Consider the following 12,940-nt stretch of genomic DNA (forward strand, 5'->3'; position numbering starts at 1 on the left):
CATAAACAAGTCCTAGAGCCAGAGTGTCACAACGGCTCATAATAATGGCCGGAACAGAGCAAATGGAATGGCATCAAACACGTGGAAACCATGTTTGATTTATTTGATACCATTCCACTAATTCCGCTCCTGCCATTACCACGAGCCCGTTCTCCCCAATTAAGGTGCCATCAACTATAGGCTACTTGAGGACAAACAACATACACATAAACAAATATACAAACTCACTTTACATACTGATATTTAGAAACTTTACTAAACCATCTTTATTTTTTAGTTATTTGGATTATTTTATCGCTCATACAGCCAATCCAGTTGATACTGGTCCTCTGTAGCTCAGCTGGTAGAGCACGGCGCTTGCAATGCCAAGGTAGTGGGTTCGATCCCCGGGACCACCCATACACAAAAATGTATGCACGCACGACTGTAAGTCGCTTTGGATAAAAGCGTCTGCTAAATGGCATATTATTATTATTATTATTATACTTGTGAACACAAGATCAGGGTAGTAAGTAATATTTCCATTGACATACTTTTTTTAATGGACTGTCTACTGACAGACGGCACCTTTGCTTGCTAAGTTGTTATTGATCATATACAAGACCTATGCCTTTTTAGAGTCAGGTCGTCACAGATTCAGCTAACCACAAAGTATTTCGATTAATAACTCTAGATTTGTATAATCCTGATCTATTCAATAACAAAGTCAAAGCCAAATTTAGATCTTTCTTGAGGAGCACTATTCTGAATCTTCCTGTGGCTGGGGGAAAATAGACATTATCGTCTACCCTGTAAACTGAATGGGGAGATCGAGGTGAACAATAAACAATGCACTATAAATAACACAAGTAATAAAAAAAAACACTTTGGCTGGGTCTCTGCTACCTTCCTCTCCTCTACCCAGCACCCATGCTCAAGACAATAGAGTATTCCTCGACTCAGTCTAAGCATTCTCCCCATGCTCACATGCAACGCAAGAAGCTGCTTTTGTTTTGGGGACACATACAGACTGTGTCACAGTGGATGTGGTGAGCCTTCTCCCCCCACTACTTCTTCCACCAACACAGTGTCTGACTCCACAGCCCAATTCATACTACACCTCTGCAGTGCACACCACCCACACATCTCACCACACAGACACTAATACAGTAGCACAATCACATACAATGACATAAGCTCTTATGCTGAAGTGTTGCAGTGTTTTCAAGTGTGACCCCCTCTTCCCCCCTCTTGTAGTGTTTATAGTAACTGATCAGTGAAGTGTACAGTGTGTTCGAAAGGTAAAAAGACAGAGCATGACTGTGACATGTGTACAGCTACAGTCAGACTTTCTGTAGAGATTGTTCTACCTCCCACCACCTTATTTTCATCAAGTACTGTGGAGCTGCATTACTACCTCAAAACATGTCCACATGACAGGCTATATCATTTATTGAAGGCCTTTTTTGCTGGGAAAACAATGTATCAAACTGCCATGGGTGGGAATATTTGGAGCATATTTTCAGTCATAGTCACACTTTACTTTCTGAAAAAATAAAAAGTTGTTTTTATGAAGAATTATATTAGGACCCATGAGCACTCGCTATCATCATCATCATCATCATCATCATCAACATCATCAGACCATCTCAAAGCTAAACAATAAGCACAAGGCAAAGACATGATGTTGCAGATAATGAAGATGATAAGTAGCCTAGTGATGATGATTATCATTATTACAATATTAGTATACTATTAGCTATTAACTGTAGGTATGCTATTCTAGGCAAGAATAATAACATACCCAACTGATGCCTCGAATGGTCGATGTTTCCACAGAATAATGATCCGGGAAAATTCGATAATTGTAACTCCGGAACAGATGCATATTTTTTCAAGTCAAACAGAACAACTTTCACCGTAAGTGGATCTGAGGTAATAACGCATGTCGAAGACCGGGGCACCAAGCATGTCTGTCCACCCGTTACAAAGACCGGACTCACATTACAACAACATAGCATACCAACAGTGGACATTGCATGACCAGTTGAATCGCCACATGTTACTCTTGTGTCACCAAAGCCACAAGTCTATATTATTTGTATCCAACCTGACTGTTAGGCTACCGTGCCTACATCAAAACTCAACCCAGCTGTCTCTGCCTCGCACGACGTTGCTGGCTGCTGCCTCTGCTCTGCGGAGACTCCAACCCACTTTCAATCAGCCTCAGCTCTATCTCAGCACAGGCGCATGATTGTCGCTTTGCGTGAGCGCACTTGCTCTCAAATGAGTCCCCGCTGCTTGTCAAGTGATTTCCGAGACATTAAAATCGGCGGCCTCTTCAGAAGGATCTGATTCTCTATTCACTGCAACAAATTGCCTTTTTTTGTTGTTGTTCCCAACATTCAGTTGCGATTAGACTTTTGGGAGTCATTCCCATGGCTGTTCTAAACTTTTTGTATAGCCTACTTCTGTAGGCCTATCCCACCCGGCAAAAACTATACAGTTGAATCAACGCTGTTTGTTTCCACGTCATTTCAACCAAAAAAATGCAATGTGATGACGTTAAATTAACGTCGTAAACTGATTGGATTTGCAAAAAATCATCAACTTAAACGGAATTTCGTCTTTTTTTCACCCAATTTTTCACCTAAATCCAATTACAGAATGAAATGTTGGGTTGATTTCACATTGAATTCACGTTAGTTGACAACTTAACCAAATGTAAATCAGAACTAGATGATGAACTGACGTCTGTGCCCAGTTGGATGTGTCACAAATATATTTATTTTTCTAACATTTTGTAGGGCAGTCCTATCTGATTCCAAAACACACCACAATATGTTGAGTCGGAGCTCCAGCAGCTCCAGCACTCTGTGTTTCACCTGAGTTTGATAGATGAGATTAAGTCAACGATAAGTATATCAAATAGAAGTGGTCATAATGTTCCAGGCCAGTACTGTGGGCAGGCTACAATACGACCCTGTCCAGATAGCAGCACCTGTACATCAGGAGTTACAGGTGCAAAAACACTTTGATCAGAGTTAGAGGTACACACTAAAAACAAATGGTTCTGTATAGCTCCAAATAAGGGTTATTTGGCTTGTAACCATAGCGGAACCCTCTTTGGTGCTATGTGGAACCTTTTTTAAAGGTTCTATAAAGAATCATGCTCATAAGGTTCTAAATGGAACCTCTATGGTGCTAAAAATAACAATTTCCTAAGGTTCTATAAAGAATCATAAAAAAAGGTTCTATGTAGTGTAAAAAAGGGTTCCGCTATGGTTACAACACTAAAACATGTCCTGTAAAATGTACAGTAACTTACTGGCAGTAATTGGCCAGTAAATTACTGTAATTTAATTTACAGTACAGCTACTGTAATCCATTTTACGGTACCACAAATGTTACTGAAATTTAATTTACAGTACCAAGTCAGTTACTGTAATCTAATTTATAGTACCAATTACAATTACAGCATATTACTGTAATTACCCAGTGACATATTACCCAATGCTCTTTGCAAGTTTTCATTTTCACATTTACCTTTACATTTGGTCATTTAGCGGGTGCTTTTGTCCTTAGCAACTTACAGTCGGTGCATTCAACCACGGTTGATAAATAAAACACATATTACAGTCGTAGCAAGTAAAACGTTTATGTAACCGTTACTGAAAATGTTGTTGTAGTTAAGGATATTGGTCTTCAAAATAATTGTAATTACAACAAGGTATCTTATGATATACAGTGGGGAAAAAAAGTATTTAGTCAGCCACCAATTGTGCAAGTTCTCCCGCTTAAAAAGATGTGAGAGGCCTGTAATTTTCATCATAGGTACACGTCAACTATGACAGACAAAATGAGATTTTTTTTCTCCAGAAAATCACATTGTAGGATTTTTAATGAATTTATTTGCAAATTATGGTGGAAAATAAGTATTTGGTCACCTACAAACAAGCAAGATTTCTGGCTCTCACAGACCTGTAACTTCTTCTTTAAGAGGCTCCTTTGTCCTCCACTCGTTACCTGTATTAATGGCACCTGTTTGAACTTGTTATCAGTATAAAAGACACCTGTCCACAACCTCAAACAGTCACACTCCAAACTCCACTATGGCCAATTTATTTGCAAATTATGGTGGAAAATAAGTATTTGGTCAATGACAAAAGTTTCTCAATACTTTGTTATATACCCTTTGTTGGCAATGACACAGGTCAAACGTTTTCTGTAAGTCTTCACAAGGTTTTCACACACTGTTGCTGGTATTTTGGCCCATTCCTCCATGCAGATCTCCTCTAGAGCAGTGATGTTTTGGGGCTGTTGCTGGGCAACACGGACTTTCAACTCCCTCCAAATATTTTCTATGGGGTTGAGATCTGGAGACTGGCTAGGCCACTCCAGGACCTTGAAATGCTTCTTACGAAGCCACTCCTTCGTTGCCCGGGCGGTGTGTTTGGGATCATTGTCATGCTGAAAGACCCAGCCACGTTTCATCTTCAATGCCCTTGCTGATGGAAGGAGGTTTTCACTCAAAATCTCACGATACATGGCCCCATTCATTCTTTCCTTTACACGGATCAGTCGTCCTGGTCCCTTTGCAGAAAAACAGCCCCAAAGCATGATGTTTCCACCCCCATGTTTCACAGTAGGAATGGTGTTCTTTGGATGCAACTCAGCATTCTTTGTCCTCCAAACACGACGAGTTGAGTTTTTACCAAAAAGTTATATTTTGGTTTCATCTGACCATATGACATTCTCCCAATCCTCTTCTGGATCATCCAAATGCACTCTAGCAAACTTCAGACGGGCCTGGACATGTACTGGCTTAAGCAGGGGGACACGTCTGGCACTGCAGGATTTGAGTCCCTGGCGGCGTAGTGTGTTACTGATGGTAGGCTTTGTTACTTTGGTCCCAGCTCTCTGCAGGTCATTCACTAGGTCCCCCCGTGTGGTTCTGGGATTTTTGCTCACCGTTCTTGTGATCATTTTGACCCCACGGGGTGAGATCTTGCGTGGAACCCCAGATCGAGGGAGATTATCAGTGGTCTTGTATGTCTTCCATTTCCTAATAATTGCTCCCACAGTTGATTTCTTCAAACCAAGCTGCTTACCTATTGCAGATTCAGTCTTCCCAGCCTGGTGCAGGTCTACAATTTTGTTTCTGGTGTCCTTTAACAGCTCTTTGGTCTTGGCCATAGTGGAGTTTGGAGTGTGACTGTTTGAGGTTGTGGACAGGTGTCTTTTATACTGATAACAAGTTCAAACAGGTGCCATTAATACAGGTAACGAGTGGAGGACAAAGGAGCCTCTTAAAGAAGAAGTTACAGGTCTGTGAGAGCCAGAAATCTTGCTTGTTTGTAGGTGACCAAATACTTATTTTCCACCATAATTTGCAAATAAATTCATTAAAAATCCTACAATGTGATTTTCTGGATTTTTTTTCTCAATTTGTTTGTCATAGTTGATGTGTACCTATGATGAAAATTACAGGCCTCTCTCATCTTTTTAACTTGCACAATTGGTGGCTGACTAAATACTTTTTCCCCCCACTGTAGCTCTGACTAGCTCTGATAGTGCCAATACCTTACTGAGATATTCACTGTACCTTGATACCAGCTTCCTCTAAATTACTATAATGTCAAAGCAATGACTAATAAACTGTAAGAAAGTAATTTACAGTATTTTACTGTAATTACAAGGGATTGGAGCATGCAGGTTGGCTGCTAGGCATCTGTATATTACAGAATATTAATAAATACTAGGTGTTTTATATCACTTTCCCTTCTAAAGGCTTAAAAACTGGTCATGATTGCAGGGCAAAACAGATCAAATGGACATGGTTAAATAGTCAACCATTAATGGTTTAAGACCCTCTTTCTTCTTTCTTCTTCTTCAGTGGGGTTTATCGGCGGTTGGCATCCAACGTTATGGTGCATTACCGCCACCTACTGTACTGGAGTATGGGCCAGAGACAGGGAGAAACTAAATCCTACCTGCCAGCCCCATTGCTCTTAAAAAAGATAACAAAATATTTGAGACTATATCTAATGACGTTCTACTCAATATACTCTTTAAACTAATTTCCTGTATCCCCTTCTCCCTCATACTAGATCTCATCCTCTCTCTTTCCCTCTGATATTGCCCACATTGTAGCAATACATGCTCCACTGTCTCTGTTTCCTGGCAATAATCACACTTTCCTGTTGGATGCTTTCCTATCACATTTAAGGTCTTATTCAACTGGCTGTGTCCCACCCTTAATCTTGTAAAAATAGCCTCCTCTCTTCTGTCCCTTCCTGCCGTCCTCCCCTCCCTGACTTTCCTCTGTACTTGAAATAAATGCATGCCCTTAGTATCTCTATTCCACTGCTCCTGCCATCTCTGCACCATCACTGTATATATCAGGCTTTTTCCCTCTGCCTTGCTCATTGAAACTACAACATCAACATCCCCACTACTAAGTGCTTGTTTAGTCAGTACATCTATTGCCTCGTTCCCCTCCACCCCCACATGGGCTGGGACCCAAGTAAATCTTATCTGTATACCCATCTGTCTAATCCTGCCATGGGTTTGTAGTACCTCATAAAGCAGGTCTTGTCTGCTACGTGAGCTAAAGGACTGGAGACTCATTAACACTGCACATGAATCAGAGCAAATAACTACTCTGTCTGGCTTAACTTCCTCCACCCACTGCAAGGCCAACAGTATGGCCATCAGCTCCGCCGTATATACAGCCAGATTATCTGTAATACGTTTCCTGACACTCCACATTCCTGCACTGCAAATGCTGACCCAGTACGTCCTGTCCTTACACAGTATGCAGACATCTCTTAAACAAATCAGATGGATCAACACTCTCCCTATCTTTCTGTAGTCTCTCCAACACTTCTAGATCAACTACTGGAGGCAAGACCCTCTTTCACTCTGATCTGTCCCCTATAGACATTTAATTGTTAGGGAACTACTACCACATATCACTTAAATTGGTACAGGACTCACACTAACAGGTGCAACAAATATAGCCACTTAAAATATGTTAATGAGACAGAGATTCTTCCCCTCCCAGAATATTTTTCCACAATGCACCATAATTTACAGTATGTATTAAATATACAGCAAAACAGCACTTTATTGATGAATTGTATTGAAAAACTATTACGCAGTTGCTAATAGTGAATATGTAATTCTATATTACAGCATACCAACTGCTATTTGGTGTTTTATATCACTTGCAATTTAGGCCTTAACAAAGGCTTCTAAACTGACAGTGACTACAGGGCAAAACAGATCAAAAGGACATGGCTAGCCACTCAACAAAGGTTTGAGACTTTCTATCACTCTGATCTGTCCCCTATATACATTTAATTGTTGGGGAGCCACTACCACATATCAGTTAAATTCGTACAGCATTCTCACTAATGGGTGCAACAAATATATGCTCTTACAAGACACAACTCAAAATATGTCAATGAGTCAGAAACAACAATACCAGGTACCCACTAGTGTTGAAAAGGTTTTTGGCACTAGAAAAACCCACCCACAACATTTTCCCACAATGCACCATAATTAATTATTTAAAAGACATTTACGGTATTTTACAGTGCATTCTACAGTGTTTTACTGTTGAAATTATATAGAAAACAAATGAATGGTTCTACAAAGGTTATTTTTTAGAACCATACAGTGTTTATTATTCTGGTTTAATAGCCATATTAAATTGTTAAAATTCCATAGGTGTTATTATTGTTTTTATTAAGAAGTTGAATCAGGTGTGCTAGCTCTGGAACGTCTGGGGACTCCTGAGGAGAGAATTGAGAACTACTGACTTAATCAACTGTTCTCAGAAGACACCTTCACTGACCATAGTTATATATAACATCTAATAGCATAACACAAAATATTAGATAAACTGGAATGACACACTCACAGTTGCACAAAAACAGCTGTGAGAAAACCACGTCCCAAAATATTTGAATGACCCGCCGCCCATACATTTGAATTATCGCTAAAAGAGGAAATAACCATTTTTTGAACTGCAACTAACCTTTGAAGGGCTCAAAGGGTTATTTGGGTCAGTATCCATCGCCCTTCCCAAAGAACCCTTGAGGAAGCCTAATTTTTGTGTGTGTATAGAGGTAGTTTCCTACTGATTTATGGGTTATTTTTGACATGGGCAAATTTGCTCTGGCAAAGTCTCTCTCTCTCTCTCTCTCTCTCTCTCTCTCTCTCTCTCTCTCTCTCTCTCTCTCTCTCTCTCTCTCTCTCTCTATCTCTCTCCAACCCCCCCTCTCTCCCCCTTTCTGTGTGTGTGTGTGTGTGTGTGTGTGTGTCTGCGTGTCTGTATGTATGCGTGCCTGTCTGCCTGCGTTTGTGTGTAGGATTGTGGTGTGTGGACACTTATCAGAGTGACCACAGCTGTCTGTCTAACCATGCAGTAGCCTACAGACACATGGACACAGACAGATAAACTGCCTCAGGCCAGGGACAGACAAAAACAACAGGGGAGGCATGAGATAGTTAAAGGACGGACAGCAAGAGTGATTCTCATTTTCTCCCCTTATACATCCTACATAGAACAACTCTGCTATGAAGTCTTATGAACTATTTCAAAGTCTGATGTCATTACGTCATGTGGGTGTCACAGACCTTTCTTGAAACCCAGAGCACAACCCGTAGAACCGCAATTACCTGTAGCCAACTTATTAAGTGCGTAATGGTATTCAAATATGCATTCCATCATACAGTGTCTGTAAAACATTACAGTGTATCCAAGTCATGTCTCTTTGTGGACATATAATGCTTGATTTAAACAAAAACAAACGTTTAATTGTAAGTGTCAAATTATGCTATAGTTAATTCAACACTCCAACTCTTTCCTCATAATTCAGATAACACTCTATCCTGCTTTTAAAGATGTTCATGTTTGTGTTATGAAGAAGGAAAACTATTGGTTGTCTTGGTGACCTGATGTATAAACAGATAACTTACTTCCCCCTCCTCTGGTGTTATCCGTCTGTACGGCAACGGGATAGATTTGAAGAAGGTATCCATGGAGAACATAGCTGAAGCTGTTGCTAGGTAAAAGAGAAGAGAGAGGAAAGACAATTTAATGTATTTTCCTCTATAGTTTCCTCTAGTAATGTTCTGTGGAAACACATTATGTTTGGTTCTGTTTTTCTGTCATGCCCTGGCCTGGGGGGCAGCCTAACTTGGATCCTTCAGAGTTTAGCTGGAGGGCAGATTTAGGAGATGTAAATCAGTAGAATGTCAGGCTGGACAGACCTTTGACTTGGTCTCCGTCCTAAATGGCACCCTATTCCCTATATAGTGCACTACTTTTGACCAGGGCCGGCATAGGGCTCTGGTCAAAAGTAGTGCACTATGTAGGAAATAGGGTGCCATTTCAGACGCACACTTGGTCATCATGATTCTCATCTGTGACCTGGTTTCATAATAAGCCTTGTTTAGATCCCATCCATTGTTCCAGCAGAGAGCTGCCCTTCCTGGGCTGACCCCACTGATGGTGTCACAGCCCCCTCTTTCTAGTTACTAAGTTGCCTCAGTTACTACTCTGCCTTGTGTCACTCTACATAACCACTGAGGAGATATACCCTGGACCTTGAAAAGAGATAGAGTTTATCTGAATGGCTAAATATCTCAGGGTGTCTCTGTTTCTTTATCTCGACCCAGACACCTGTTGTTTTTCGTCAAAGTATTTTTCAGTTTTGGATATCACCTCTCCTCATCATCCTCTCACTAGACTCTAGGTGAGAGAGTTAAGGGTGTTCACAAAACACAGTGTGCTGCCTAGTACAACAAACATCTGACCCCAAAATAGCACCCATTAAAGACCAGCAGTGTACGTGAAATGTCTCATTCCTTCAAAGCGGGACAAGAAACCTCTCCCTGTACTTCTGACGAAAACAATCCACCTGAAAAGCAGGCAACAACAATTTCTTACCAAATATGTCTTCTGAGGACTGCGAAGAATGTTTTGTCTATCTGCGATCCTGCTTAGAGAAGACCAAAAATTCCCAAACTAAAATAAACTAATAAACTAAAAGTACAGTCTCCAGCAGAGACATACACACAACAAGCTAAGGAAGGCTGAGTGAGGCTCTAGTGTTTGTCTTCCAGGGACACCAAGATGCCAGTTTAAGAATGCTCACAGTGAAGAAGGAATCCAGTTTTCATTCTTATGACCTCCTCAGGGAATGTCAACACGTCAGTTTGTTCGATAAGGAATAACACATGCTGTAGCTAGCTGCTAGACTCCATCAGATATTATCTCACAGAGCGACTGCCATTGTCTTACTGTGCACAGTCCAATATCATGTGGGCTGCAAATGTTTGTTATGCTTTATTTCAACTCAGTAATTCAACGGTTTGGTTGACTGGTTTAGTCTTAGGCCTACTTACAAGGCTTGTATTGATACACGGTTGTCATGGAAAAACTAGATCAGGCCTATTTAATGACCCACAACTGATCTCAAACCATAAACTTGTTAGGACTGAGGGCATAACGATAATTCATTATTTAACCACATGATTGCTTTATCAGGCTAAGGCAAGATATTGAAACAAAAGCCAGTAAACATTGAGCTCAGGACCAGCTGGGCCTAGTATAGTATAGGACCTAAGGGATGGCCAAACAGTAATCAGCAAGTGTCATCAAGCACTGCCTTGATGTTGTCAAAATGTCCCCTGCCTCATTTGGCCTTTCTTGCATTTTGGGAATTGAATGCTGCCACCTAGCGAATACACCCTCACACTACAGTCCGAGTCACCGTTCTCAAATTATATCTACCTGTGGATTTATAGTGAGTGATTAAAAAAGATATACAAATATTTGAGGGGAGACAAATTATTTGCTCATTTGTTATTCCATTTGCACATTTATTACAGGTTAATTTGTCTCTAGCAATTTAGGAATACTGTACATTGCTTGTGTATCTAAACTGTAAATCACCATTGATTTACAGATTGAATAAACAAAGAAAGAGTAGTCCCATCCCATGGTCTGGTGTTCTTTCCCCACAACAAGTTTGTCATCAGCTCATCTGTTTGATAAGTGTGTGTGTGTGTGTGTGTGTGTGTGTGTGTGTGTGTGTGTGTGTGTGTGTGTGTGTGTGCAGTTCCTCTGGGAAAGGGAGTGGAATTTCCTGCATCTACGCCCATTTGGAATGTGCTCTTAGCCAGCTACCTTTGTTGTGCCTCAGTGTTACAACGGTCTCTAAGATGTGCATGCACACTCACACGCGCACACACACACACACACACACACACACACACACACACACACACACACACACACACACACACTCTCACACGCACAAACACAAACGTATAGTACTGATGAGGAAAAGCACCTCATGGGAGCAAAACACCAGACGTTTATACCATGGGATTTCTCCCTTTTCCTTGAAACATGTACCTTCAGTACATACTTAGTGTGCACTATTGTATTGCTGTTTTAAGCTTATTTATCTTTTCCCACCCACCCTTCCTCTCACCTTTTCCTTCCTATTGTCTCCCTTGGCCAGTTAGCAAGTAGGGAGAGGATGGCAGAGTATTTATTCACCTGACCCTATGCTCATAGAGGAAGGGAGGACTGCTCATGATGACAGACAAGTAGATAGTGATAAGTAAGGTGCTACAAACAGATTTAATGTGAGAGAGGACTATAATTAAGCAATAAGCCTAAGCGGAGTACCTGCATACAGCCTTTAGCCAAGGTATGGCCATATACCACAAACCCAGAGGTGTCTTATTGCTATTATAAACTAGTTACCAACATAAATAGAACAGTAAAGTACTTTTGCGACATAGCCGTGGTATATTGTCTGGTATACACACGACTGAAATGCTGTTTCAGCCAATCAGCATGCAGGACCCAAACTACCCGGTTTATAATCAAGCAATAAGGCCCAAGGGGGTGTGGTATATGTGTCGTGCCTAAGAACAGCCTTTAGCCATGGTATATTGGCCATATATCACAACCCCCCAAGGTGCCTTATTGCTATTATAAACGGATTACCAACGTAATTAGAGCAGTAAAAATAAATGTTTTGTCATACCCCTGGTATACGGTCTGATATACCACGGCTGTCAGCCAATCAGCAATTAGGGCTTGAACCACCCAGTTTATAATGTTTAATAACTACCTTTTTTATGGGTATCCCTCTGTCTCTCTTTCTTTTGGGTCTCTTGTTATACCTCACTGAAATGCTTATTGCTGTTGTCCACCTTCACATTCAAAAAGACTGATAACATTAGAAAGACCTGTGTCTGAGTAGCAACTCTTGGGGATATGGGGCAATCTGCTCCTGATAATCTTAATATTGGTTTGTATCACATAAATGTACATCAATATCAAATTCATCCTTAAGTGTATTTTGAGTGTATTGTGCCCCCCTCAAAAAAGTACCAAACTAACTTACCCCCAATTATTACCACAATGAGTACAAGTTACTACTTATTTTTCCCAAAGCTCATCAATTATATTTCTGTACATTTAACATACAGTGTCTATACATGTGCGATAACAGGCGATAACAAAAAAAATATTTTTACCTGATACCTCCTCTGCCATGTTTCAGCCTCCGCGTTCTGTTCTGAGAGCCCAAAGCTGTCTTTCTCTTTCACTCTCCTCTCCTGTCCTTTTGATATGACAACTGATGATACATCACAGTTTGGGTTTGTGAGCTTTGTGTGTGTGTGTGTGTCTATGTGTGTCTGTGTGTCAGCTTCCTATGGCTGTCTGATTGGATATGACTAGTGTGCTCTAGGGGCTTGGGGTGTCAACATAGTGGCGGGTAGAGGGGGAGGTAGACACTGTGGCAGATGTCCTAAAATGGCCCCCTACTCTGCTACACCACCAAAGTAAGCTACTACACATTTCATATCACTAGTCATATCCAATCAGACAGCAACAGGAAGCTGACACACAGACACACTATTT

At 40.8% G+C, this 12,940-nt stretch overlaps 1 protein-coding gene across 1 annotated transcript in view; it reads right to left on the reverse strand.

Moving 5' to 3' along the window:
- Window positions 1-12,571, reverse strand: part of LOC311149338 (rap guanine nucleotide exchange factor 3-like) — a gene marked incomplete at its 5' end in the record, with an annotated part of 43,449 nt that extends 30,878 nt beyond the window's left edge. The window contains 2 exons of the mRNA XM_084186494.1: window positions 8,968-9,053; window positions 12,553-12,571. Coding sequence (XP_084042620.1) covers window positions 8,968-9,053; window positions 12,553-12,571 — 105 coding nt within the window. The remainder of the gene's footprint in view (window positions 1-8,967; window positions 9,054-12,552) is intronic.
- Between the last annotated feature and the right edge of the window lie 369 nt (window positions 12,572-12,940).

Source organism: Coregonus lavaretus (genome assembly GCF_964263955.1).
Source record: "Coregonus lavaretus genome assembly, chromosome: 22".
Taxonomy (NCBI): domain Eukaryota; kingdom Metazoa; phylum Chordata; class Actinopteri; order Salmoniformes; family Salmonidae; genus Coregonus; species Coregonus lavaretus.